The sequence below is a fragment of the Parasteatoda tepidariorum genome, chromosome 4 (assembly GCF_043381705.1).
Source record: "Parasteatoda tepidariorum isolate YZ-2023 chromosome 4, CAS_Ptep_4.0, whole genome shotgun sequence".
NCBI classification, from domain to species: Eukaryota; Metazoa; Arthropoda; class Arachnida; order Araneae; family Theridiidae; genus Parasteatoda; species Parasteatoda tepidariorum.
This window is the reverse complement of record NC_092207.1, coordinates 100,262,282-100,290,242: the sequence shown is the minus strand read 5'-3', so window position 1 is coordinate 100,290,242 and position 27,961 is coordinate 100,262,282. Positions and strand designations below refer to the sequence as shown.

Sequence of the window (27,961 nt, the reverse complement as noted above, 5' to 3'; positions counted from 1 at the left end):
TGCTGTGTACAAGCTGTTGTACAAGCTATTTGTTGTACAAGCTTCTGTAGTTGATTACATAAGTATGGCTTGTAAGCCTTTTCCGAGCAGAAAGATAGATAATACAATTCAGAGAAGGACAACACGAAAGTACATTCAGTGTTACGGCAGGATTCGATGGGAAAAAATAATAGACGTCTTCATTACATTTTACAAATATTTGCATTGAAATGCAAAGATTTCCAAAGAAACATTATTGGGCGAAATGAACTGAAGTAGAAATAGTGTGGATGTAGGCTAATCACTTCTATGACAAAATTTTCACTAATCAACAGAGGGAAATGGTCATGAAATTTATGCTAAGCATCAAATTTTATTATAACTGAACTTTTTAATGAAATTTAGAATGGATTATAAATATACTCAATAAATACTAGAAATTTCCCATTAATAAATCTTTAATGTAAAATTCCCTTTCGAATCACAATGATAACAATCTTGAAATAGCTTTTCTGCCTTGATTAATTCCTTCTTTATCTTCTTTCGATGGATCCTTTTTCTAAAGTGACGAAAAACAACGTAGCATGTTTCAAAGACATCGGTTATCGCCATAAGAGAAATACCAAGCCAAACTCCCAAAATACCGCCAATATTGCCAAACATTTCGATTCCCTGAAAAGAAATTAAAATAAAGGGCTAATATGAAAGCAGGTCAATTAAAATGCCAAGATTTTATTTGTTTTAATATTAATTTAAAAAAATAAATCCTGATTTTTCTGTTACAAAAAGTGCTTTTCTTTAGAAATGAGTAATGCTCCCTAAAATATTTTTTTAAGAAGAAAAACTAAAAAAATTAAAGTTACAAAAAATAAAAAGTTTTAAGAAAATCAAAAATAGAATACTAATAGAGTATATTGTCCTTGTGCTTTCTCTCAAAGCAAGCATAAAGAATTGAAATTAAATAATGTAAGCCATTTGAATCAAATTTTTTGTGAGTATTTTATGAATCGTAAACTTATTGATTGGTTTATTTTGAAATTTAATAGTCGAGAGATTTAGATTTTATAATCTCAACATTTGAAAAACTTAATTTATATTTTTAATTTTTACTAACTATAACTAACTAAACGCACTATATTTTAAACAAATATTTTAAATAACGTTACTATGCGTCTTTTCAAAATTTTTGTGTTTAAAATCGTCATAATATTGAACTATTAATATTACAATAGGATACAAACTCTGTTACACAACCACCTAACTTATGATCTCAGCAGCAGCTGACTACTTATAAACAAGATGGCATATTTAATATAATGGATATTGCTGGCTAAAGTCGAGCTAAGTTTATCCACATAAGTTAAAATGCTAATTAATTCAAAGTTTATTAAGTATCACAAATCGAATCTGTTAAAGTATAATTCTTTTTCAACTGCATCTTTTATTTCACCTAGATTAATTATTTGTTTATGTATTTTATTATAACAGTGATTATTTTGTTTTGCGTATCTGGCAACTTTGTTGCATAATTAGTTTACGTTCTGCATGGCTTCGTGCCTATGTTTGTGTTAAATAAGAAATAAATCAAATATTTCTTTGTGAAAGAATATAGAATGTGTCACTTCAGAGAGTTCGCATTTGACGGTCTAGGCTTACTCTAAATATAATGGAAAGAACAGTTGCTAACATAAATAAAATCAGCAACCCATGAGGATCCATACCCACAATGCTTCTATGTATCCAATTAAAAGAGAAATTGTTTGTGGTGTCGTAAGTTAGTGCGCGACTGCTCTCGCGTGCAGCATTCAGGGAACATATCAAGATTTGAAAATGACAAATATCATGAGAAATGCACTAATCGAAAAAAAATTGCATCTTACTGTTATCTCTTAAATTAGCACACAAAAAGTCAAAAATTTTACAGTAACTTTATATTCAATAGTTTCCTCTTTGATAAGATTCTGTCATGTAGTGTTTTGTTCACTCAAGAGTACAGTACTATAATTATTAGCACGTATTCCGTAGTTCAAGCCATACCATATTTCTTTCCACCTTGTCTGTGACGATAGTCGATATTTTTTTTTGTTGCAAGATTTTGATAATTTAACAACACACACATGAAATTCTATGTTTTTTTCTAGCCTTAAGTGTAACTAACGAAGTAAGGCTTCAATTATTGATGATACTCATTGTAATAATTTTAATCAAATTTGCAAAGCAATTTAAGATTTCGAATTTTACCATTTATGCAACTGGTAATAGCTATAGTTTTTATAAAAATTCGTATTTGCATTTTTTTTTTTCGATAACTTAACTCACTGTTTTATTTGATTTTCTTAAACATTTTTTACTTTATTTACTTCTATCTCATTTAAGATGCTTGACACATGTTTATAAATAATTTGAAAATTATTATTTCATTTTTAAAAAGTTTTCATCTAATGGAATGGTTCCTAAAAGTTGTTCCATGGAACCCTTGGATTCCGTAGAAAGATCACTGGGAATCCGAAAGTAAGGACTTTCTTTAAACTCATATAATGGTTTCTGAAATCATTAATTATATTTATATGCAATTGTTAATCCCTAATTTGCCTAATGCTTTAGTTCAGTGTTTCCCAACGTGTGGCCCACGCCCCACTGGGGGGCGATTTGATTGTTAAGGGGGGCAATTCGAAAATGGACTCGACAAGAGTTTTACCTATTTGCTCCGGGCCATTTAAATACAATGCTAGATTTCGGTCCCAAAATTGAAAGAAAAAAAGCGAATTTCTTAAATAATTGCGGCCAATAAATATTATAAATTCGTTTGATGAGACCAAAATGTGAACTGAGTTTTTGGTAGTTAACTAACCTCCCTGCGGCATATGGCAGGCTGCACCCCTTGATGCTTTAAAATTTCGCTAAACAATGCAGTTGTTCGCATCTGAATAACCCGTCGCAACTTCTGTAGTGTTTCGCAACATTCAGTGACAGAAATCAATACCATAGTATGTCTTTTATGCCTGCAATGCAACAGTAAAGTCTTTATTTACTGCTCACACTTCAACTCATAATTGTATTCTTGAGGCTAGTTATGAAATTTCTTTATTCATTGCTAAATTTGGAAGAAATCATACTATAGGAGAGAATTAAATAAAACCGTCATTATCAGCATTTCTTAAAACGGTTCTTGAAAAAGATGTAAAAGCTATGCCACTCAATAACAATACTGTTAACAGAAGAATAGACGAAATGAGTGAAGATATTGAAAAATAACTTGCTGACAAGCTAAAAACAAGAAAATTCTCAGTGCAAATGGATGAATCAACTTTGATAGACAGTGTGGCAGTATTGATAACTTACGTAAAATATATTGATAAGGAGCATTTTGTTGAAGAAATGTTGTTCTGTAAAAGATTAGAAAGCACCACTACCACCAAAGATATTATATAATAAGCTAAAAAAAAACTTAGATGTCTATAATATGCCAATGAAAAATATAACATCTTGTGCTGCAGATGGTGCTCCTAATATGATGGGCAAGAAAAATTGCTACTTAAAATTGATGAAAGATGAGAATCCAGAAATGATTCTTGTGTATTGTGTTATTGCATAGGGAAAAGTTGTGCATAGGGAAAACTTGGTAGCTAAAAACATCTCGCCTGTTCCAAATGAAGTAATTACATTCAGTAATAAAGTGTATCGATGCTATTAAAGCTAATGCCAAATGCGAGCTCCTCTTCAAGCTGTTTTGTGAAGAACAAAATGCAGACCATGTGAGACTTTTACTTCACTCTGAAGTAAGATGGCTCTCTAAAGGGAACTGCTTGAAAAGATTCATGGAACTGTTTGATACTCTTAGTGATTTTTTAAGCGACAAACCTGATATTAAGTATCTGTTAACAGTCGATGGTAAAGCATTTGTGAGTTATTTAGCCGATATCTCTGAAAAACTAAATATATTAAATAAGCAACTTCAAGGAACAAATAAAACTCTTATTGATACAAAAACGAAGATATTTGGTTTCATTACCCTTATTGAGTTAAGTCAGAAAACAAAAACTTGGATCAGTTTAATTGTCCCCAAAAATTAAAAGTAAATGATACCGCTTTACTTAATATTAGTAAATGATACCGCTTATTGCCAATCATCTGAAAATTCTATCGGCTGATTTAAGAGAAAGATTTTCTGATTTAAAACAAATTGATTTTTCAACACGGATGATGCAGCCAATGTTAGTGCATTTGTCTGGTACATGAAATATGCAGTATCAAGAAGAACTCTCAGAAATGCAAAATGTCAGATAAAACTTTATTTTATATAAAAGGAGTGATGGCATGGCTTTGTGAGGAAACAGAAATCAAATACCCAAATTCAACCAAATATGCATGAAAACTATTGTTACCGTTTCCATCTTCTTATTTAGTCGAATGTGGATTTAGTGCTGTAAATGATTTACTGGTAAAAAAAGGAAATCGCCTGGATATAGCACAGTGGGGAGACTTGAAGCTGAAGCTAACCAAATTGGAAACTAACANTTGTTACCGATTCCATCTTCATATTTAGCTGAATGTGGATTTAGTGCTGTAAATGATTTACTGGTAAAAAAAAGAAAATCGCCTGGATATAACACAGTGGGGAGACTTGAAGCTGAAGCTAACCAAATTGGAAACTAACATAAAATCTCTGTGCAGCAAGCATCAAGAGCAAGAATCTCTCTAAATTAAAATATTAAATTATTATAGAAAAATCTTTATGAAAATTATTTCGAATTTGAATTTTAGTTCTTCGTTATAAATTTCATTATAAGTCGAAATTTTGCTTACTGTGTTTCGTCAACAATTTCCTAGAGATTTCTCACTGAAACCTATCATTCAAGTTTCTTATGCGATCAACAATTATTTATTAGTTATTTTTCAAAAATCAAATTTTTGTATATTTTATTCGTTTTCAGCTTGTGCATACACCAAGAACAGATTCCATAACCACTCACAGTCTGTGAATTTATTTGTCTGACATAAAACCAAATTTTACGTCACGTACAAACTCTAAAGACGTTCAGGGCCTATGAACTAAGTTGTCGGACATAAAACCTAATTTTAAGACTATTATTGCTAAAATGATTAAAATATTTTTAAATAATTAGTAGTCTTTCTTTGGTAAGTATATTCACAGCTGCTGATGAACTTTATAAAGTCATTTTGCTAGAAGAAATTCGATTATTTAAGAATCCATAATTTTTTTTTATCCGTCGTTGAACAGTCGACCCAATTTTGTGGTTTACCATTGCTAATGTTCAACTCAGTAGCCTTGTCATTTTCAGCTCAATCCAGAGGACAAGAAAACTCCTGGATCAGTACTCCCAGAGCTATAATTTGTTATAGGAACAAGGAGGACTTTGTGACCCGACAGATTTAACGTCTAACAGTCACCATTTACTACACGGGGAGTCTTCGGCCTGCGGGGATGGATCGAACCCACAGCCTCCTGAACATGGGCTCAGTGCCCTACCTACCAAGCTATCCCAGCCCTAGGTATCCGCAAATTAGAACATTATTGGGTAGTAACTACAAAATTGCAATTATAATGTTCAAATGTCTATTTTAACGCCAATCAAATTTTAAACAATTATTACGTAAAATTTTATTTATAATTATATTGAAACAAAGTTTAAACTTTTCAATTTCAGGGCTGATCTACAGCAGTCATACGAATTACTGACACGCTTCGATAATTTGTAGTGATAGACTCCATTAAAAAAGTATACTTTCACTTCCTTGGTTTCTTTTTCAAGGCATTTCTGTGCTTCTTTTCTTAGAGAGATGTTTAAAGAACAAGTCATTTATAGACGTTATATCATTCAATGATAGGAAATTTCCTGGAAGAATGAAGTCTGTTCCAATGTCTATATGCAGATGGGTGTCTTGGGATATTCATCCACTTTTAGATGCACGTGGCTAATTTTTTTTTAAATTTTTTTCCGCACATGTGCTGTATAAAGCAACTACTTCAATTACTCTTATCTGGCGCAGTTTTTATTATTATTTTTTTAATTTTAAAGCAATAATTTCGTTATCAGTTTAAAATTGATTCAAACGCTTTGTTTAATTTTTTTTAATATTTAGGCTATAGCAAAAGTGGCACTAGACCAAGTATATATTTCGGACATTTACCAAAGGTCTAGTCATATTAGGTCTGTTTAAGTGTCATTGCTCGGTATACCCTACACTGATGTTTTAAGGTCAAGTGCCATTGCCCGGTATACATTTGCCCGCTATACCCTACCCTGATGTTTTTTTAAGATCAAGTGCCACTGTCCGGTATACCCTACCCTGATGTTTTTTTAAGATCAAGTGCCACTGCCCGGTATACATTTGCCCGGTATACCCTACACTGATGTTTCTTTAAGGTCAAGTGCCATTGCCCGGTATATATTTGCCCGATACTCCAAACACTGATGTTTGTTCTAATCTATCGTCAGTAAGTATTAAAATATCGAATAAATGTAATTATATCCACGAATAAATTANGTACTTTTACTTGTACTTTTTACTCGTTACTTTTTAAAATATGCAACGCTTTGGTTATAATCGTTACTTTTTTTAAAAATACTTGTACTTTTACTCGTTACTTTTTAAAAGTAACGTTGCCATCTATGACATACTTTGCCTAAATAGCATCCGGCATTTCAAAAAATAAAAATAATTGGTTTTGTTGGCGATGATCTCGTAAGGCGATAAAGAATCATGCATAGTACAGGTAAGGAAGATATTAACCTCGAAGGAAAAGCGGTTGAATACCCCAAGGAATCAGCTTTGTCACTAATAGGAAAAGAAGGTCAAGATTTATAAGACTTCTGTTATTAAACCACACTATATGAATTTTCCACTTTATAGCTTTACAATCTATCAGAAGAATATTATATTGAACTGCTCTCTCTGGATTATGAGATTTGCCCTATAAATTGTTTATAACAAACTCAATCTACATTGACTATATACTCATTTATTTTATGGTGAGATATTATAGATAGAGCGGATGAATCATTATACATCGAACCGAATTTTCTATTTTGATAAGTATCGACTTGCTTTATACTCTCCTGTTAATTGACACCAAATTTCGGTTTAAAATAAAAATGCTGCACATTACCTGATACTTCGCGGAATATCTGAAAGTTTTTACTTCCATTCTGCTGAATGCTATTGTCAAAACAGAAATGCACCTGAAATGTAAATGCATGATGTCAATCTTTTTCTCTAACTAATATATGATTTTTTTAAAAATAAAATCAAATCACAGACTTTTCCAATTGGTTTTGAATTATTAAATAAGGCTATACTACGATAAATTCAAGGTTAAAGAAAAAGGCTTAGGAAGTATGTCTAAAAAGGATGATAACTGAGGTAAGAATGAGGAGATGTTAAGATGAATACTCTAGAGTTTATTTAATCCGAAATAATACCACATTAATTCAGTCATTCGAAAAACATTGAATGCAAGTTAATAATATTCAGCATATAATTAAAATACCAATGAATTAAAGTGCGTCAATCACTAAAATGCTTAAATTTCGAGAAATATGTATCGGATTTTAAGGGTTTATCACTTTCTTGCTTGATCCCAAATAATAATTATCGGCGTTAAGTACAGAGATATAGATAATTGGAAAGAATGTGCTCTATTAGAATCCTTATTAAAAATAAAATGAAAAGTATGCAAGTTTGAGATCGCACGTTTTTATCGAAACAAAAAAATCTGCGTCGAATGTCTGAGTGAATGAATACATCAAAGCCCGTTGGATTGATATCTTATACTGTTTTTAATTATTATTTTTCAAGTTTTATTCAGCAATCAAACAAGTTTTATGTCTTCATTCCCGCATTAATCAGTATTGACTTGGTTAAATTTTGATATCTTCTTTTGATCAGTCTTTTTATTTATTTTTTTCCTGCTTTAAGTATTAATTTGCTATCCCTAATGTATATACTTTTTCGATGTCAACATTATCCCGCAGCTCCAGTATGAGCCAACTACCTTTTTTATTTCATTTTTACCGTTCATTAAAAATTTACAAAGAAAATTATAAAAATTAATTAGCTTACTCATCGGCCTCATCTTTGTTCTCCTAAAAAAGAATGATTTTATTAATCTATAACTGTATATTTTTTCAAAAACACTAGACATTTTTCAGATAAGAAAAGTTAAAGTATTATTTACAAATACAAAATTTTTGCTGCATTGTTTATTGTTTTTTTCATGGTACATAAAAATAATTTGACATCAACGAATTGAATTGAAACTGCTCAACAATTCCATTGAAGAGAGTCGAATGCAACACACTTACTTTTCTTTTACAAAATCAATTTGAAAAATCTAAATTATACAATTTTGTTTTAAAAGATTGCAATTTATTTAAAATTGTTTTGTGAGATGAAAGTATTAACATCTTCATTTATGTTTATGGCAGCACTACTTTTTGTGGAAGATTTTTCGAACTCAAAAGCATTAAAATAAGCGGATCTTTTTCTTTTTTAATTTCAGCCGCACTTAAAAATGTCTCTAGAGTAATGATAGCTGGTAGATAATTGAATCAATAAGTCATAGGTAGACCAGAAAATTACCACTAACCACATGCCGAGAAAAACAAAAAAAAGTGGCGACGTAAATTAAATAAACAACCGGTCATTTTTTTCACACTGCTTTTTTAAAAAATTGTTTAATGATAAAAATAAATCAATGCTAAAGCGACTCTGGAAAACAGAATTTTCCTTAAAATATCCAATGTCTCCATTCAAAATGTTGATCTATCAGAATCCATCAATTTCTGATTTTAAAATTTGTGTGGAAAAAGAATTCACATATTTCAAAGATGTAATGTATACATTAAATTATTTTGTCTACGCAAATATTTTTTAAATAAACCTCTTTGAAGTCAGTATGTTTAACTAATTTTTTCGAATACTTATATTATTTTTATTGTTGAAAAAACTTTTTATAGACGTATAATATTTCTAATGCATTTTTTTTTAATACAATTTAAATTATATTAAAAAAAAAGGTCAAAGCAGAAAAAGGTTTGAAAAAGTTGGGTATTAAATGAAAAGGACCTCTAAATATCAGTCACCTACTCATTAAGTTTAAGGGGAAAATAGGGTACTAAGTTATTAAAATCTAACGGCCATTGACTGCTAACTGAAAACTTAAATTTTCAGGTCTAGTCACATGTAGCAAAATAGTTTTAAATAAAATTAATTAACGAAGGAATCAAAGCTTAAATTTTGTTACTAATATCATAAAAAATTCTTCTGCAAAAAGCAAGTTTTCAGCATTAAACATTCGATTAATGCAATTTTAGTTTATCATTGCGTGAAGCACTGAATAACTTGCATTGTTCCGTTTTTACCATCTTTGATCAATACTTCTAAAATCCCAACCAAAACTGGAAAAAAGCGCTTTGGCGCAGATGGGACACCGCTTTACTATTATATATTTTTTTCTGACGCTTTAATTCCAAGGAAAAATATATTTTAGTATTTTTAATGATGAAAAACAGTCTAATAGTAAATAAAAAAAATCTGTTAAGATTACTAAAATTATATTTGTACTAAACTATAAAATCCAAAAAAAAATTTCATTCATATTCAAAAAATTATCAACAATTGATTTCGTAAATTAAAGAAATTTAATGATGAATAAGTGTTTTTCTTAGATCTAAATAGCTCCGACTAAGTGCAAATGTGAAAATTATTGTTTTTAAGTGAGCCGTTGTTAGGAAAATTTTACTTTTAACGGAGTTTCATGCAGTATTTCATAACCATAACTTATTAAAATGCTAAATATGATATTTTTCACATATTTTAACCTAAAATAATAGAATATAATGAAAAAAAAGTATGAAAAATAAGTGTAAGAATGATTCTACGTCAAATGGCTGATGGTCTCGCATTAATATTTAAGCTAACGTGAAACAAAAACGTTATTGAATTCCAGAGATAAAAGCATCTCATTTGTTTGCGAGATGAAATTCGAAAGTATTTCTGATAATTGTCTTTAAACTTCTTTTGAACTTCAATCAAACAGGGTTTGGTGTTTTTAATTTCGCATACATCTTTAATGACTCGTTAAGTTCTGATAACGTTTTTCTTTTCTTCTTCACTTAAATATTAACAAGTCTCCGAAAGTGTGTTTTTTGTTTAATTTCATTTCTATCACGAATTATAAAAATACAAATTTTTTGTGATTTTGGAACAATCATTATATAAAGGATTAAATTTTCTCAGTCTTGAATGTTTTTTCGGTCATGTTAAAATTTTAAAAAATTATAATGATAATATAAATCGAATATTTTTAAAAAGGAAAACAATTAGCGCGTCTTCAATATCTAAGAATACTCACTCTTGCCAACAATGACGCATGTTCTTCCACATCAATCAAAATATCTTCGCGGCTTTAAATTGAAAAATAAAATTATACATTAAATTATGTTTATTCATATGCATTAATTTTTGAAACATAAAAATTAAATGGTGAGGAATATGCATAATGTTTTATCATAAAAGCCGTAACTCAACCCTTCTTTTTGAAGCCCGACAAGTACGTGACTTTCTGCAATTTTCACTTTTTACTCTACCCGCGTCTAAAGAAGCAATAAGAGTTACTTTTTTTCGAAATTTTAACTTGTTTAAAAGTTATAACAATTTTAAATGCTTTTTTTTTTTTTTTTTTTTTTTTGCTATACTTAAACATACATTCTGTTTTATCGCGTAACACCGAACTGAAAGACTTAGTACAAATAGTGGTAGAAATGTATACAGAGAGCGAGAATACAATGTGAAATTTTAACATTTTATAATTAGTACGAGAATTTTAACAGCTAAACTTACAGTAAAAATTACCATGAGGGTGGATCTGCAGCCCACCGAAAAATAGTTACGGAGTTGAGAAATGACATGCTGAATAAGGCACTTTTGCTTATGAACTTAACACGAGTTTTTCAAAATTTCAGTTTGTTCTAAAGATAATACAATTTTTTAAGCTCTCTTTTCGCAAATTTTCCCGCATTTTTTTCTCTGCTATAAATAATGACTATTTAATGATTATTGCAGCAAAATCTATCGCTCTCTAACTCTTTATTTTATAAGCTCGTGCTTCAATTGAAGTCAAATGTGACAAAAAAACAGAATGAGAGGTGAAATGTTGCCAGTTGTAAATCCTAACTCTTATATAGAAATTTTTAAAAATATAAAGAAAAAATATTAATTTCAGTGAGATGGAAGCTGTTTACAATTTGAACTGTTTCAATGATGTAAGGTTGTATTTATATATGGTTAACGATTTATTTCTTCTCATTTATCATTATTATATCTCATTTATCCCTAGGTTTAAGTTTTAATTAAAGTTTATTGTTTTACAAATACAGGTAATTGTCCATTTCGCTATGAATATCATATTAATAAAATGTCCTTACATGAAATTATCATACTTATATTTTATTAATGAAGTAATCTCTTTTTTCGAAAAGAATTTTGACTTTTAAAATGAAAAAAAAAAGCAGTGATGAATGAGGGGGGAAGAAAGGGACTGAGCTTCTCAGAGATTTATAAATTCACTCAATGGAACTCCTTTTTTTTTTAAAAGAAAATTCACATTAGTTTATTTTCTGTTAATTATTTTTACTAACTATTTTAACTGAAAGAGTAAAGAATATCTCCCATATATGTTACTGGCCTAAGTATAAAAAGCTTATTTTCTACAACAGAGCCTTAGTACCTCGAATCTTACTGAGCCACATCAATAGGTAAATGTAAGTTGATAAATGTAAAACTTACCGATGAATAATTATTATAACACTTGAAAAGTTAACTATACCGTTCATTAATGATTGTCTCGTTTGCCCTCTTATAAGCAATTATATGTCTTTTATTAATTCCTTATAAGCACAGATAATTTTAGTTTATATGTTTACAGAAATTTTAAGTCCGATACGTTTTTTATTTTTATTTATTTTTTTTTTCTTTTATCCTTACGCCAAAGACTTGAGACTGGTAATAGTGACCTTTCATTTTATTTCAAATGCACTATTTTTATGATATTAATTATTTCATAAGAACGAAAATTTATAATGACAAGTAAAATAATATTTACTACTTACTAGCATGCCCTAGAACAAAGGTGCAAACACTTTTTGAAATATTTATTTCCATATACAGCTAAAAAAATAAATAAAATTATTTTTTGATAAAGCATTTATATTGTTAAAAATAGCTGAAAATTATCTTAAATAAGAAAACACATATTGCTTTTAAGAAACATCCCTATTTAAAGCCTATTTTAGCATTCATTGAAATTACTCAATTATTCGTGCTCTTTTTTCAAGCAATAATAATTTCCAGAATTTTATACTTTCTCCATGATAGACTTTATATCTGCATATACAAGTATTTTGGTGTTTATATCAAGTATTATATATATACGNTTTATCATAAAATTGAAAGTTTTAAAACATGTAATTAAATCTGAAATGTAATAACTTGTTTTTTTTTTTTTTAAATTTTGGAAAAAATATTTTGCTTAGGTGCTTTGAAACTTATACAAGTTGCGAGACTGATTTAAGAGAATTCTACTTTTCACACATTCCTAGGGAAGTTATTCTGATAAAATTTTTTACGTCTGGTGTAAATATGTTGTTGTTGTTGTTGTTAATTTACGTCGCACTAGAGCTGCACAATGGGCTATTGGCGACGGTCTGGGAAGCATCCCGGCGGATGATCCGCAGACATGCCATCACAATTTTGATCCTCTGCGGAGGGGATGGGACCCCCCCCCTTCGATAGGCCAACGACCTGCGCGCGAAGTCGAGCACTTTACAGTAGCACAGTTTAACGAGGATCAATACCGCACACCCTCGGTCCCTACGCAGACTGATCCAAGTGGTCAACCACCCGCACACTGACCGTAGCCAGTGATGCTTGACTTCCGTGATCTGCTGGGAACAGTGTCTTAACGATCAGTCCACTGCGGGACGTGTAAATATGTGTAGCATAAATAACTACATTAAGCTTAAATAAAATAATCCCGAGAAAATGAAGTGGTAAGATATTACCTTTTGAAAACTTCTTCAAAAATATACAAAAATGCTTTGAGAACATCAAAAATGGGAAATATTTTCAAGACTTGACAGACGTGAAGACGGTTTTGAAGAAGTTTTTAAAAAGGTCAATATATGAAGCAGGACTACTCTCAAAATAAATTTAGGAAATAAGTAGTGAGGACGAAAAGACGGTTAATATTACATCTCGTATTTAGAATTATCCTGATAACTTTAATGGCTGCTCATGCACATTAGGAAATGGATACTCAAATTTCACGACAATGCCTTCGTTTTTCACAAACCGTTTCCTGGTATATGCTTCGAACAAATATTTCATCAAAATAACGAAGTAACAATCATCACTTCTTCGAGGAAATGAATTTCGTCAAAAGTAAAGAAATATTTCATGATTCTATTTTTTACCAACAAAAAAGAAACTCTTAGTACCTAATGTATTCAACTTTTCTAATAATCACTTTATCGCGGACACCCTATAGCTGGATCAATGTCACCTTAACAACATAAGAAGGACAGATAGAACAAAGAAGGAACAACATAAGAAGGAAAGATAAATTACCCGAAGCGAGATTCAAAACCAGGATCTTCCTGGTGCGAGGCCAACTCTTAGACCAACAGTCGACTTATTTCGTAACTTTATTTTATATCGTCTAGTCTTCGCCCAAGTTTCGTCATTCCAGTGAGCAATTTCCTATAATGCACTATGATGAGGATTCAAATGGGGGAAAAACTTTCGTCATACACTTGAAACTTCGTTTTTCGTTACAAATCACGTGATTTCTTAACGAAATGATATTCAAAAGTAACGAAGTACAGCTCAAGGATTGCTGAACCGTCTAAAAGTGAGAGTTTTATTTCTGACAGTGTAGAAATAGTTGTCAGCCTTTTCATCCCTTCTTCTGTGGGTCGATACAAATGAGTACAATATGCATACTTCAGGAATGGAGTTTCCGTGTGTGCTTGGCTGACCACACACACACACACTAGTGTATGAGCCCAAAACGAACCCAAGGTCTAGAAAATTGAGATTGAAATAGTAGGCGCTGGACCTTCTTGGGCTGTCACGCCACTGAGTTCAATTTAGTTGCAGATCAAAAGTTATTCAGGATAGTATCTGTATTTGGTTTCACTGAATGGGGATATTTTATGTTAGGAACCAGTTTACTTTCTAAAGTTAATGTTTGGCCGCAAGTAAGAAATTACAATTTAAATGATTAAATTCTGTTTTCTAACGATGAAATAACTCTATTCTCGAATCTATTCTTTTTACTGTGTAAACTATTCCGTTCGTTCGATCAGTTCGTTTGTTGATTTTAGATAGTTTGCAAGTTGGCTTTCAGATTCGAAATATGTAACTTTTGCTAAAAATCACTTCTTTTTTTTTCTTTCTTTTGAACATTTAAGATTTTATGGCTCGAACGGAACCTCCAAAGCAGTTTAATTCTAGAATAAGTTAAATAAGTACTCTAATAAGTTATGTTTTTTTCAATTTAAAATTTCAAAAAAAATATTGTAGTTTAACTATTGAAGTTCAGTGTATTTTTATCACGCTGGTTTTTACCTACGGACAATGACTCTAATGCAGTTTTAAATGGAAACGAAATAATTTAAAATAACTTAATTTAGACTTGCATTTTATATTCAAAATGGTTTCAGAAATATATACTTTAACATTTTATTTTTGATTCTTTTATTGTCCATCACTCATATAAACAAATAGAATAACGTCATATTACACTTAATTATATTGCGTCCGTGGTCTTAACCCATTTGTACCTTGACCCCTTTTAAACGATCAGAACCTTTTTCTTTTCTAAAAAAGACGCAAAAAATAATAATGCAGGCTTTTGTTTTATGCAAAAAAAGAAAGTGTTACCTGCAAATACATATTAATATTATATATATATATATACATACATACATACATATATATTAGGCAAAACANCTATTATTATGTGTATATATATATATATATATATATACAAGATTATTCAGAAAGATTGACCATTTGCATTAATATTTCATTTGTATTAATTGGAATCCAGCAGTCTCCCTATCAAAGAGAACAGGAAACTTCAAAGTTTGTTTTTTTAACTCAGGTTATACATTTTTGTTGCACTTCAAACACAAAACCAGTCACTAACAGTTAAGCTTGAAATTTTCAAAGGGGTTTCCAATCTTATGCTTTAAAATGATTTCGATTACCACTTTTTCAAACAATTTAAAGATATAGAAAAAAACAACTGATAATGCTTTAAAGAGCTAAACAACATTTTAGAAATATTCTTTTACCTCATTGGTATTTTATAACCACTTTGGATATCGTTTAGAGAAAAAACTTACCGATCAGTTGTTAACAAAATCGAAACAATGTTTACAAAAAGGAAAAATAATGATCTGTTGAGGAATATTTTATAGAATTAATCACTGCAACGTCCTTTTTATTCCATATTAATAATAAACATGATTACTTACGCTGATTGCATATGGGTGCCGTGTTTGGATACGCTATGTAAAAGGGATCAACACAATGAGAATCCTCTAAAGTAGCATTCAAAAGACATTCCTCTCGGCACTGCTATAGAAGAAGATTATTTTTTTAAGTTAGTTTGTTTCTAAAAGTCGCTTATTAAAAATAGTTTACAAGTCAATAGACATGACATCAATTGCAACATTTATTTAAAACATAATTATTTCATTTCTGTCACTCAGAACTACGCTTTATGACGATTGAGCTAATGAAATTGTTTTATTCAAGTATAACTATCCATTATTATAGTAATTAAACTTGAATGAATTTTGAAAAATTATCAAAAATATTTTTTAAAAAAAATAACGTAAAGGTTAAGCGCGATCTTTTCAACTATACGCTACATGTAAATTGGATTTTGCTGGAATCAAGATGATAAAATTTTGAAAAGTCTCTTTAACGTAGCAGTTCCAGTTTTAGAGTGTTGAATATAATAAAAAGTATTAAATGCTGGTACTATAAAAATTAAATTAAATTCGGAAAAAAGCATTTTTTTCAATAGAGAATTTCAGTTTTAGGATGTTGAACTTGGGTGTAAATGCACTCTGTTTAAGTTGCCATCAATTTGAGTGAAGTTTTGTGAGAAAATAAGTAGGGCCCAAACTAAATTTACTGTGTTTCTGGCTCTATGAGAACACCAAAAACTCTGTAGTGATTACCGAAGCACATTGGTAATTATTTTAGTAAAAATAGCAATAAATTTAAGGGTTTATAATAAATGTTAAAATTAGGTAAATGTGAAAAAAATGTGTGATTTTTATAATGATACCTTAAAGAATGGCATTAAAAACCATTTATTCGGTTAAATTTACTTGTCAGTATAGTATCTGTTACTAAACGAGTGGTAAAAAGAACTATAATTTGAAAATCGGAATTTCCAGTAAACCGTTACCATATGAATGGAAAAATTTCCCAATTACCGTGTATTTTAAATTTTTGTTTTACCAGAATTGTGTTTTTTTTGCAAGAAATGTACCATACACTACGGTAATTTTACCAGAGTTCATACTGCCAATCAACGTTGGGATTCGAACCTGGTCATATGACTGGAAGGCGAGTGCTCAGTCGGCTGAGCTACCAAGGCTCTACTTTTCCTAATGAAGAAAAATCTTAAACTGCTTTAATTTTGAAAGTCTTATTGAAATCATATTTGAGTGTCATCTGAAAATGTCTCTATTTTTATAGTCTAATTCAAATCATATTTAAGTGTAAAAACATTTTAAACTACAGTGACCCTCTTTTACAAAATTGTCTGCTAACTTAACCAAAAAAATTACATCTTAAGAAAACATAATAACCCGGTACATTATCATTTTTACAATAAAGTGAATTCACAGTTATACGATTACGCAAATTGCACAGTTTTATAAATAATTGCTGAAAAGTAGGAGCATGTATATAAAATAATTGTAAAAAGATTTTTTGAAGGGAGTAAAGTTGTTGTACGGTAAGCAAAACTGAATGACAAAAACTAAATTTGAATTGACGGTTTTGATCCGTTTATGATTCGAGTGAAAAACAGAAAAAAACTTTTTAGTTAACGAAACAGCTTTAAATCATCACACATACGAAAAAAACTGGAAATTTTGCATTTTGCAAACAGTGGTTAATAACAGAAAAATCTGTTTTCTGAAGAGGAAAATACTCTTTTTTTTCTGTAGAAAGCTGACCTCAAAGATATATCAGTTAGGAAATTGCTAATATATATTTCGTGAAAAAAAGACACTTATTTTTCTTTAGATAATCATTCACAATTTCATTAAAGATAAATATGTTATTAACGTACTGTTTGAGACAATGGCCCTACGCCTCCTCTCGCTACCCACTCTTCAAAGTAATCTGTGCAGTTGGTGTCATAAGGAGCTGACATCAAAATATTTACAACCTGCAATATTAAATTTTTATTTTTGCTACTATAATAATCAGAAAGAATGTTTAGATAGAAAAATAATATAAATTCTTTAATAATAAGGTTGCAAAGCATTTGGCTTAATGAAGCTGCTCAATCAATTTAGAGTACCACTTATATGAAATGATCAATTTAGAATACAAAAAACGATTCATCGAAAACTCAAAGCTTCTGTTGTTATATATTATGCACACAAAAAAACAAGTGCAGCACTGAGCAAACTTTTTGAGTGAATGTATTGTGTAAATTGATAATACGAGTATATTATTTGTTTAACAAAAATTTATTAACACAAGTTTAAGAAATGTTCAGTGCACCGAAAATGAACCCCTAAATACGCATATTTTAATCTAATGATCAGAATTTCACGGACTCAGTCTTAATGGTTTTAGTGAAAGGGTGACTTTAAATTGGCTAATGAATCAGTGCAGACGATAATTTAGGGTACGGAATCAGACACAAAAACGCACTTTCTCTGAATCAACATAACTCCTTTTTTCCCGACGGATTTGGGTTTCTGAATGCCGAAATTGAGGTGATAGCTGCAATCTGGGAAATAGTTTGATCAGCACAAGACGTAAATAATAATTCAAAATTATTTTTTGAATGAAATTGCCTTTAGATAAACGAATTTTATAATGACGTGCAAAATATTTCAATTAAAAAAATTTTCACTAGGGGGAAAATAAAATTATCATGAAGGGATCTAAACTTCCGCTGTTCGAAGGAAACTATTGGAACCCTGTTTTGCAGATTGCTACTACCCCTATATTTTGGATGGCATGAAATCCAATTGCGACGAAAAGAAGGAATGTTTTTACAGCGAAAGTACGTTTTGTGCTTGGTTTCGTCTGCACTAAAACATTAACCTATTTCAAATCGCCCCCTCCAACCCTTAAGATTGAGTCCTAGAAAGTGAAAATTCGATCATTAGATCAAAAGTTATTCAGAATGCTTAATTTATTTTTCTCGCACGTGCATACTGCAATTTTGATCTAAAGTTATAACTTTTATTTGTGTTTATGGGTACATAAAAATATATAAATTGTAATTTTATATATAGTAGTGTATAAATTTTTGCAAATTCTATTACATCTATTGGAGTTTAGAAATTGTAACACGTTTTCTTAACCCTTCGCTGCAAAATTGTTATGAACCCTATTTTTATTTCATTTATATTAACTTTTAGGCCAAAATAAGGGAAAAATATTCTATTTAGTATTTTAATAGTTTACGGTTATGAAATTTAGCATGAAATGCCTGTCTTTTCCTGCGTTGAAAGCAAATTCTTAGTAATACTTATTTGAAATTATTTGGAAAAAAATTTATTCATCTTTAAAATTTCTTTAATTTTCAAAATCAGTTATTGATACATTTTTTAATATGAATGAAAAAAAATTTCAAACTACTTTATTTTGGATCTTTACTTTAGTACAAGTATAATTCCGATAATCTGACAGATTTGTGTCTTGACTATTAGACTGTTTTTAAAATTAAAAAATAACCTGTAACTGGAAAATCAGGAAAAAAATATATAAAAGAGTCACTGGTGTCTCATCTGCGTCAAAGGGTTACATAAGTTTAATTTTTATCATTTAGAAAACATTTTTATTATTCTTCAGTCTTTCATTTAATTGATTGATTTTAGTAACTTCAAACTTATTTTTGTAAACTGAGCTTAAAGTTGCATAGAGAAAATTCTTTTACATATTTTTTCAAAAAAAATATTAATTATGATTAAAAATATTAAATGGCATTCATTTTTAATGGATGTTAAATTATCTAATTTTAAATTCCAAACACAAGTTTTAAAATTAAACGATCGAATATTTCTTATGAAACAAAATTTCTAAGACACATATAAATGTCTTGTTTTCAAATAGTTTAAAAAAACTTTTTTCAAAAATTTTAAACTAAAAGTGAATATTGTCACTTAAGTTAATAAAGTGGTAAATAATTGTGCTTCATTTCTTACCTTTGAGGGGTATAGATAATAATTAAAACATGGCTTTACAGAGATTCCTTTTTTAAATGGATTTACTAGAACTCTAGGATTATGAATGGATATTTGGAACACGGCTGGCGTTGCTGTGTAAAAAGTATCCTTCACTGATGTTTTAATTTTTATATTGACATCTAAAAAATATAGGATCATAATAAGCAAAAAATTAAAGTAAAGGATTGTCTCACTTCACTACTATCCTTAACAAACACATGTAGCAGATCTTCAATCATCCAAAATTAAAAGAGAAAGAAAGATGCAATAAGCGTTTTTTTTTTTTACACGATAGCTGAATGCACGTTCATCGTATGGGATGGACTAAAAAAAACAATTAGTAAGCGCTGAACAACTCTGGGAGGCATATGCTAAAACAATTGGAGATCTTAGTGGGAGAACCGGGTAAGTGACATTTTTATGGGTATTTATGAATCAGCGAAAATAACATAAAGCAGGTTGCTATCAATATGTTTAATGTAACGCGATTGTTTCTGCCTTCATTTTAATCTCAACATAACTAATTCAAATTGGGCACTGCTAAAGAAAATAAGAAAAAAGAATTATAAGATTCGCCAACTAATATTTAATCGGTAATAAAATATTTCTCAGATCACTTTTTTTCCACTTACGCTGCTTATAACCTCTCTGAAAATGTCACTTACCTGGCTTTTCCTCTAAGCTTTTCAATTATTAAAACCGAAATATTTTTTTTATTTATTTTTATTCGTTGCCCCCCTTGATGGCTTTATGTATTACATTAAGCAAAACAAGTTTTTTGTAGTCCATCCTTTTAGAATGGAGTTAAACTGTATTTAGCTTTAAAAAAAAGCGTTTTTACCACTCATTGTATAGAATTTTTCTTTTAATTCCTTATTTGTAAACATTATTAGTTTACTGTTATCACCCATTAAATAATGTAATTACAATATGGATTAAAAAATAAAAATTCTACGTAATACTTAAAAAAATACTTCGGCAAAAGGATTGAAGTTGAATAGAAAAATTCTTGAAATTCTCTTACGTTAACTGTTTTTATACTCTTTCTCTATTATACCATGTAATTGTAAGGGGAACAACACTAATGTATAATTTAATGTGAAAATAATATTTTTTTTAAAAAAAATACTTCGAATCGGTTGGTTCTCCGCATCACACAATTTATTGAATTTATGTATCTTTTTTTTACGATCGCAATTTATGTATTTTGTATCTTCATTTCTAATAATTAATCTTAATTGTTTTAAGTGTTTATTTCCATAGTCTTGTGATTTTAAATCCATTTAGGAGTTCAAGAAATTCCTGCATCAAATGTTGGGACGAACTCACCTTTCTGAAAGACTATATGAATTATTTTTAGAAAAAAGTAACTCTAATTTTTGTTACAGGGGATGAAAATCACAAAAAATTTCCTGTGGCCAACCTGGCCGTCGGAGAGCATTGACCCATGATTCTACTTTTAGGTGAGAGCTTCGGTTGATGCAAATCAAAAACAATACGAGAATTTGACATACATTATCGGGATTCAGATTTGAATGAAGCCCGAGCACTGATAAGTGGACAAATAAACACTTTAAGTGTTTGCTTTCATCTTCCTTAGACTAACATAAATTCACTAAGGTCTCAAATTGCATAGCTATTAGTGGTAAATAAATGAATAATTGAAATAATATGTTCAATAACGTATGCTTTTTTTCTTCAAATTTCTGAATAAAATTCTCACGTGAGCAGCAAAAGGCTAGAACAAACTGAGCTCTGTAATTTGGAACGAATGGAAATGTTTGTAAGGGAAGTCTTCCTACAGTATGCGATTTTGTGTGAATAAATACGAGGCAAACTGACGACACTATAACATTTAATATTACAAGTTAATATATAGTTAGAAGCATGATTGATTCCAGTTATTAAATACAATATTAATGAGGGAAAATATTTGCATCCATTATTACTTATGTAACCAAATATAATGAGAGTCAGGATTGAAATTATAATTGCGTTGTCTTAGCAACGCGCTGTTTACATTTATATTAAATGAAATTTTGAATCTTGTTATTTTACTGACCTAGCGCACCACATGTTGAAAGCGAATCTCTCATATCAGCATACAAAGTGTTTTAATCATGCTTATGCAGGTTCAATAATAATAATTTTATTGAAAAATGAGTCGTGCTACTGCTCGTTTCACTTTTTTTTTTCATTAAAAATATTACGAGGAATTAGTTTTAAAAATTTTAATAATTGATTTAAATTTTTAAGATTTTACACTAAATATAGTTTAACTTGGTTTAACTTAGTAACGAGTTAACTGAATAAGTTTTGCAAAGCAAACCATCTAAGATTTCATTTCATTGGATTCTTTGGGGATCGGAGACAGTGAGCGAAACAGGAGGCGTCATTTAAAAGGAGTATCTTCATACATATAAAGTTATACTCGAATCCAGTATCCAGTATGCAAGTATGAAGGCGTAATAATGCGGAAGTGGCTCAACAGCAAGCAGGGGGAGGACTCCCTAGTTTCAAATATTTTATACCATTCTTGACTAATCTATACTAATATGCTTCTAACAGCACAGCATAGGTGTCATTTTTTAGTAAATTTAATAATTCACAGCGTAATATAACTTTAAAAATAGATCATTTTAATATGTGATTTAGTTTTAGTATTGTTATCATAAAGCTTGCAATTAATCATTACTTACATGTCTTTGACGGAATCTTTTTAATTTTTGTTTGAACTTCTCCCACAAAACTGTTGATAGTGTAGCAGTTGTTTGGTAATCCCATAGAATCAAAGACATCCACTAAGATAGTCTTATTATTTCTACAATGAAAAGCTCCATCAATTACTTAAAATCACAAAGTTAAATAGATTCTATTTCAATATTTTAAAAAAAATTGAAGCTGATTTAAACATGTGCTAAAGGAAATGTACTGTAAATTCATTATTTCAAAAATATTTGCAAAATTATGGAAAAAGTATGCCTTTATCTAATGTTATATCAACATTTTTCACATAAATGTCAATAATTATATCACTTAAATATCAATGATAATAAGAAGAATGTTAATAGTCACATCACGTGATTATCAATAATTATATTACATGAATTTCAATATTATTAGTGAATAGATGTCAATAATCATAATAATATTAAAAACATATCGCATTAATGCATATAATCACAATTATCTTATGAATGTTAATAATCATATTAGATGACACTACTATAATCATTTCGCATGATTATCAGTAATCATATGGTAACAATATCTAGATAATTGCAGGCTGAATTTTAGAGTTAAACATAATACTAGTTAATGCATAACTGGTGAAGGGAAAAAAACAAGAAAACCATTTAAAGCAATATCTAATTAATCTCAACAGAAAAGTGCAATTAAATATGACCTTAAATTTTAAACCTGATACTAACAAGCGTTTTCCATTTTTCTCCGTTATTTTAACATTTAGAAATTATCACTATTACCGCTCTGAATTCATCTGCCAAATAATCTGATTTTGAATATTTTCATCTCTCTTTTTCATAGATTGGCTCTGAAACTAAATCGTCAAAGTTTGATAAAAAATTTGATTTTCTCACATAAATATTGATTTAAGAAAATCTAGCTCTTAACTTTCTTTTTAGAAGAATTCTAAATACTGTAAGCATATAATTAAGAGTCGAAAACAAAATATACCGCATACAAATGTGCAGCTGCGACACTATGTTAATTCATCCTAAACTAGTATTTTTACAGCTCGTAGCTATTTGCATTCAGTGTATGGAAAAAAAAAATAACCGGAACTTACCTTATTAATTTATTAATGAATCGCGCATGATTATGAGTTTCCACGCGTTTTGTACCTGCTTATTTTCGTTAAAAATCTTAAATTAATATATACATTTGTTTCGCTATAAAATTCAAAAGGCAATACTCCCAGGCATAGTGTCTCGTCGATTCAGCAACGCTCTATAAGAAGGAAGTAGTGGGTTCTAATTTCGTTGTCACCTTGAATGTGTCTTAGTGATGTCCTTCTCAAACTTCTGCGATCTGTAATCTTCAACTTGATAAGGGCTTATAAGCCGTCTTCTTAATAAGCACACAGGAATGCGTGTCTATACGTAACAATAAGTAAATGGAACAAAACGCAATTGGATGGAACAAAGACTTTCGACTTAAGAAAATAAGTTGCTATTTTTTTAGTGTAGTTGTCCCAAAAATAACACTAATGAGCTGATTCGCATTGTCTTAACAAATAATTCATACTGCAGTATGGGCGTTATTGTTTAGCTAAATTATTGATTATTGCATAATTACAATTCTGAATATTGCAAAAAAGAACTTGGAATCAAGCAAACTCAATTCGTATTATAAATGCAAGCTTATGTGACAACTGAAAAAATAAATAAATAAAAACAGAACAATAAATTGAAAAAAAACTAAAAGTGAAACTTACACACAAGAACGGGAGAATGTCGGAAAGATAATTTGGCATGATTCAATGAGATCTGTGTCCCGAGAACCAAAAGACCGAAAATATTCTCTGTTTTTCTGAGGTAATCCGTAAGGTGTGATGACTGGAAACTGCAATTCAATAAAACACTACTCAAGGTGTTCCTTAAAGACTTTCCTTAATACATATTTAGAATGTTCGTAAAAATAAATTTTAGAAAAAAATTGCAAATTATGAGTTTTAAATTCAAATTCAAACGAGACTGAACAAAAAGTATTCAAAATCTGAACACTTTCGACATCAAAAAGAGAAAAGGATATATTAAAATGATCAAAACTCAATTTATTTGCGAATGATGAATAAATGTGTTTTTTAACAAAGGCGAATGCATTTCAGTTTTACAAGACAATGGCTTTTTAATGATATTATTCTACTTTGCTTTTTTAAGCGTTATAATGAAATACTACTTTCCTTCTGGAAAAAAAAAACCTCCCACTTTTTCAAAATTTAACAATTTTTTTTAATTTTCTTCACTGGGATTCAGAAAACACTTAGTAAGGGCGGTTGTTACGGAACATCCTGTCTGTATAAATTACAAATATTTAAACTGATAGAAAACTATTAAGCAATAATCACTGTCAGGAAGGCAAAAATATTTATTTAACTATCTAGAGCATTATGAATTGCTGCAAATTTATACATCAGGGTGGCAACAAGAGAAATCAAAAAATGCTAATAAAAATATGAGTACGTATATCTTTTGTAACATCTAATTGCTTTTCCATCATTTCAATTCTAATAATTTTACAATTCTTAGCATCTTTGCAAATGAACTAACACCTAACAATAGATTCTTCGATAAAAATATGACAGACACTTGCCGTTTGTGAATAAAGGTATTTATGTATTTGATTTATATTATATCGCATGTTTATATTTAATGTTTATGTTATAAGAGGAGAAATTTGAGCATGCAGCAATATGTGGCTCATTCAATGCTTCAAATTTTATCTCTCTAGCTGCGTTGCGTTGGAATGCAAAGCGTTTCGCGTGGTATTTTCTAAAAGTTCGTTGTTCGTAAGAGAAGGATTAGAGAAGGACCTTCCAAGATAATTTAATAAATACTTTGATATTCTCAGACATAATTTAATAAATAGTAGAAGATGGTAGATTACGAAAAATTATTCACTAATTTAAGTATTCTTGAATATTTGCATGAATTTAAGAGAAAAAAAATCATGGATTGTGGATTTAAGTAAAATATTTGATGCATAATTCGTGATGTTCGTGGAAATAGTAAATAATGTGGAAAATATCAATCTCTTAAACACCTAATCGTCGAATGTGACAAATTCCAGACACTCCGAGGAAATCTCTTTCGTAATATGAACGACTTGACTCTTTGGTTCCGATCTAAAGCACAAAAATATGCTATCACTGAGATTATTATACGTACCCTGGTAGATATAATGACACCAGACGATCTCATGGACCCTCTTCATATGAATCAAATTTAGATCTTTGCACCTAATTAACATCTCTCGGGGTTGCATAGCGACCACCTGCTCTGCCACAAATAGCTAAATGCTCTTAATGCTTTCTTTTAATTCTACTCATTTCACTTCATTGCTATTTATTTGTTTTTAACTTTGGAACCCTTTTGGTTCAATGATATTTTATATTTTATATTCTGGAAGCCTGTTGGTTCAATTTCTATGTTTTCAATGTTTTATTACGTTTAAATTGCTTTTGCTTGTCTAATTTACCTTTTGATCCAATGTTTTTAATGTTTACAATCTTTCACTTACCTGTTTACCCTCTTGGATCCAATGTTATATACTGTATTCTTTTTCAGATTGTTGTTGTTAGTAATATTCAAAGATACTTAAGAAATCATGTAATGCTATATCAAATTCGTCTCTATTCAAATCTAAGGCATACAAGTCATTGTCAACTAAAATTATAGGATGTCAACTAAAATTTAGGATAAGCATTAAATATTATTATATTTATTTATTATTCATTTATTTTGTTTTATTATTCATGTTTATCATTGTAAATTCTCATCTTCTTTTGTTTTCAAACTGGAAATTGTATTGTATCCTTTTGTTGATCAATGAATTTTCACCCCGGATGCCCCCGCTAGGGGGCGGGACGGGGCTGAGCTTTGAATATTTGATGCATAACATTTCAATCCATCGAGGAAAAAGTGAATCAGTTAAACTTAAATCTTAAAAAGCTTAAAAATTAAATTCGAATGTGAAAACTGTAAGATTTAAGAGTTCAAAATTTGCAATTTTGCTAATGAAAGCTCATTTTACTTACTGTGACGTTTTCTGGAAATTCATAATTAGTATTGCAGAAATAAAAATTTTCTCTGCAAAAGTCTGTATAATTCATCAGCATTGGTGAACAGAAATCGGAATGCACCCTACAGAATTCCGAAGCTAAGATCCTATATTGAAAATAAAATGTAATTAGAGATTAATAGGATTTAATAATAATGGACCTTCCCGCTACCTCGTTAGGTACACCGTTCAATAGAGTGTGTTTGCAAATTGAATGTGTTGAAGGTTAACCGCTGACATTTCTTTTACCTCGTTGTTCCAAAAGTGATTTGAAAAAAAGTGGATAGAAATGAATGCTTAAGGTAAGTTCAGTTTCGAAAAATATTGTTAATGTATAGGGTCAGAATTTATGTATTATAAGAAAAAAAGTAAAAATTCCTGCGACAGGGCGTTCAGCTCCCCCCCCCCTAAACGTCCTTCATCGGTGCTCCACAACTTCGTAACCAACGACGTGAAGGCAGCAATGTGTTCAACATGGACCACCTTTACTTCCTAGACAAGCTGAAATCTTTCGATTTAAACCAGGAAGAGCTTCAAGCCGCCATCGAAGAACCTCCCTCCATGCATTATAAATACTTGTGTTATTAATATTTGGTTATTCAGAAAGTCAATACATTTTTTTTCTTCCAACAAGAGCTTTAATCATATTTTTTCACAGCCAATTTCCCACTTGAGTCACATCACCATTAAATATTTTTACCGCTAATACAGTAGAGCTTCTTGCTGGTGGAAACTTCGGTTTCATTCTAGGCTGTAGTTTTTGTTGGTGCTTTCAAATACAGGAAGTGGAATGCAGAATTTTGAGTATATTTCACTCTTTCACTACCGAAAAGGTACAAATGCTGTTCAAGTAAGAATAAAAATTATCTGATGTATATGGAGAAAATACGTTGACAGTAAGCCAATGCCAAAACTTGTTTGCAAAATTTTGATTAAGATGCACCTCGCCAGTTTAAGCTGGTAAACACACACTAAAAGCATTAACCGGCGAATACACCCATCTAATTATGTATTTCCTCCACACATCAACTTAAACTCCACCATTTATGTGTTATACCCTAATTGTAATCTGCCTCCTACCACAACTTTATAAAAAAACCATATATTCCTATTTATGTACTGTTTCAGCTCAATAATGGTATTGTCAATAATCATTAAAGTTTTAATACTTAGTAATATTTACAAATTCATTGTGACTAATAGGATTAATAATGTGTAATAAAGCTTAACAGTACTCAATACTGTTATGTGCAATATTAAATAGAATGTTATAATTTGAAATAGTGCCATTTAATAACCATGCTAAATGTGTACTAAATGTCCTTAAGTTCAACTTTATTTTTTTCCAACTGTTTCTACAACAGTGTTTTTCAATGACCTACTATCCATGTTAAATGCGGTCATAATGACTGATTATCTGAAAGTGTTTTATTTTAAGTTATTAGCTATAATAGCTTTAATTTATGTACGATAACCCCATCAACCGTGTTAGCACTGCACTCATCTAAATCCGAAGGTAAGCAATATCCTCAAATCAACGTCCGACCACTGTCCACAGTTTTTAATCGAACCAGCTAATGCCTTCTATGCCCAACCTCTAATTTTGTAAACCCCAATAGACATTTTTGCTGCAGGTATTCACTACTCAATTGAAT

General features: G+C 30.0%; 1 protein-coding gene across 3 annotated transcripts; it reads right to left on the bottom strand.

Moving 5' to 3' along the window:
• Positions 1 to 419: 419 nt before the first annotated feature.
• Positions 420 to 26,408, bottom strand: LOC107449991 (acid-sensing ion channel 1). Of its 3 annotated transcripts, none has more exons than XM_071180254.1 (11): positions 26,284 to 26,408; positions 23,962 to 24,089; positions 22,205 to 22,326; positions 19,485 to 19,645; positions 17,387 to 17,485; positions 15,546 to 15,648; positions 12,114 to 12,171; positions 10,358 to 10,409; positions 8,065 to 8,087; positions 7,112 to 7,184; positions 420 to 651 (listed from the first exon to the last, which is right to left on the bottom strand). In XM_071180254.1, the coding sequence occupies exons 1-11, from the start codon at positions 26,362 to 26,364 to the stop codon at positions 427 to 429; spliced, it is 1,125 nt and encodes a 374-aa protein (XP_071036355.1). In that variant the 5' UTR covers positions 26,365 to 26,408; the 3' UTR covers positions 420 to 426. The 3 variants fall into 3 exon arrangements, with proteins under 3 accessions (XP_071036355.1, XP_071036356.1, XP_042902120.1); XM_071180255.1 differs by having other exon boundaries at positions 15,546 to 15,645; XM_043046186.2 differs by lacking the exons at positions 23,962 to 24,089; positions 26,284 to 26,408 and adding an exon at positions 23,314 to 23,527.
• Between the last annotated feature and the right edge of the window lie 1,553 nt (positions 26,409 to 27,961).

Excerpts from the sequence above, each read along its gene's own strand:
- LOC107449991 (XM_071180254.1), bottom strand. The coding sequence starts at position 26,364 with ATGCTGATGAATTATACAGACTTTTGCAGAGAAAATTTTTATTTCTGC. Across the intron at positions 22,327-23,961 it reads ACATTCTCCCGTTCTTGTGT|AAATAATAAGACTATCTTAG; the intron begins GTAAGTTTCACT and ends TTTTCATTGTAG. Across the intron at positions 7,185-8,064 it reads AACAAAGATGAGGCCGATGA|GTGCATTTCTGTTTTGACAA; the intron begins GTAAGCTAATTA and ends TTTACATTTCAG.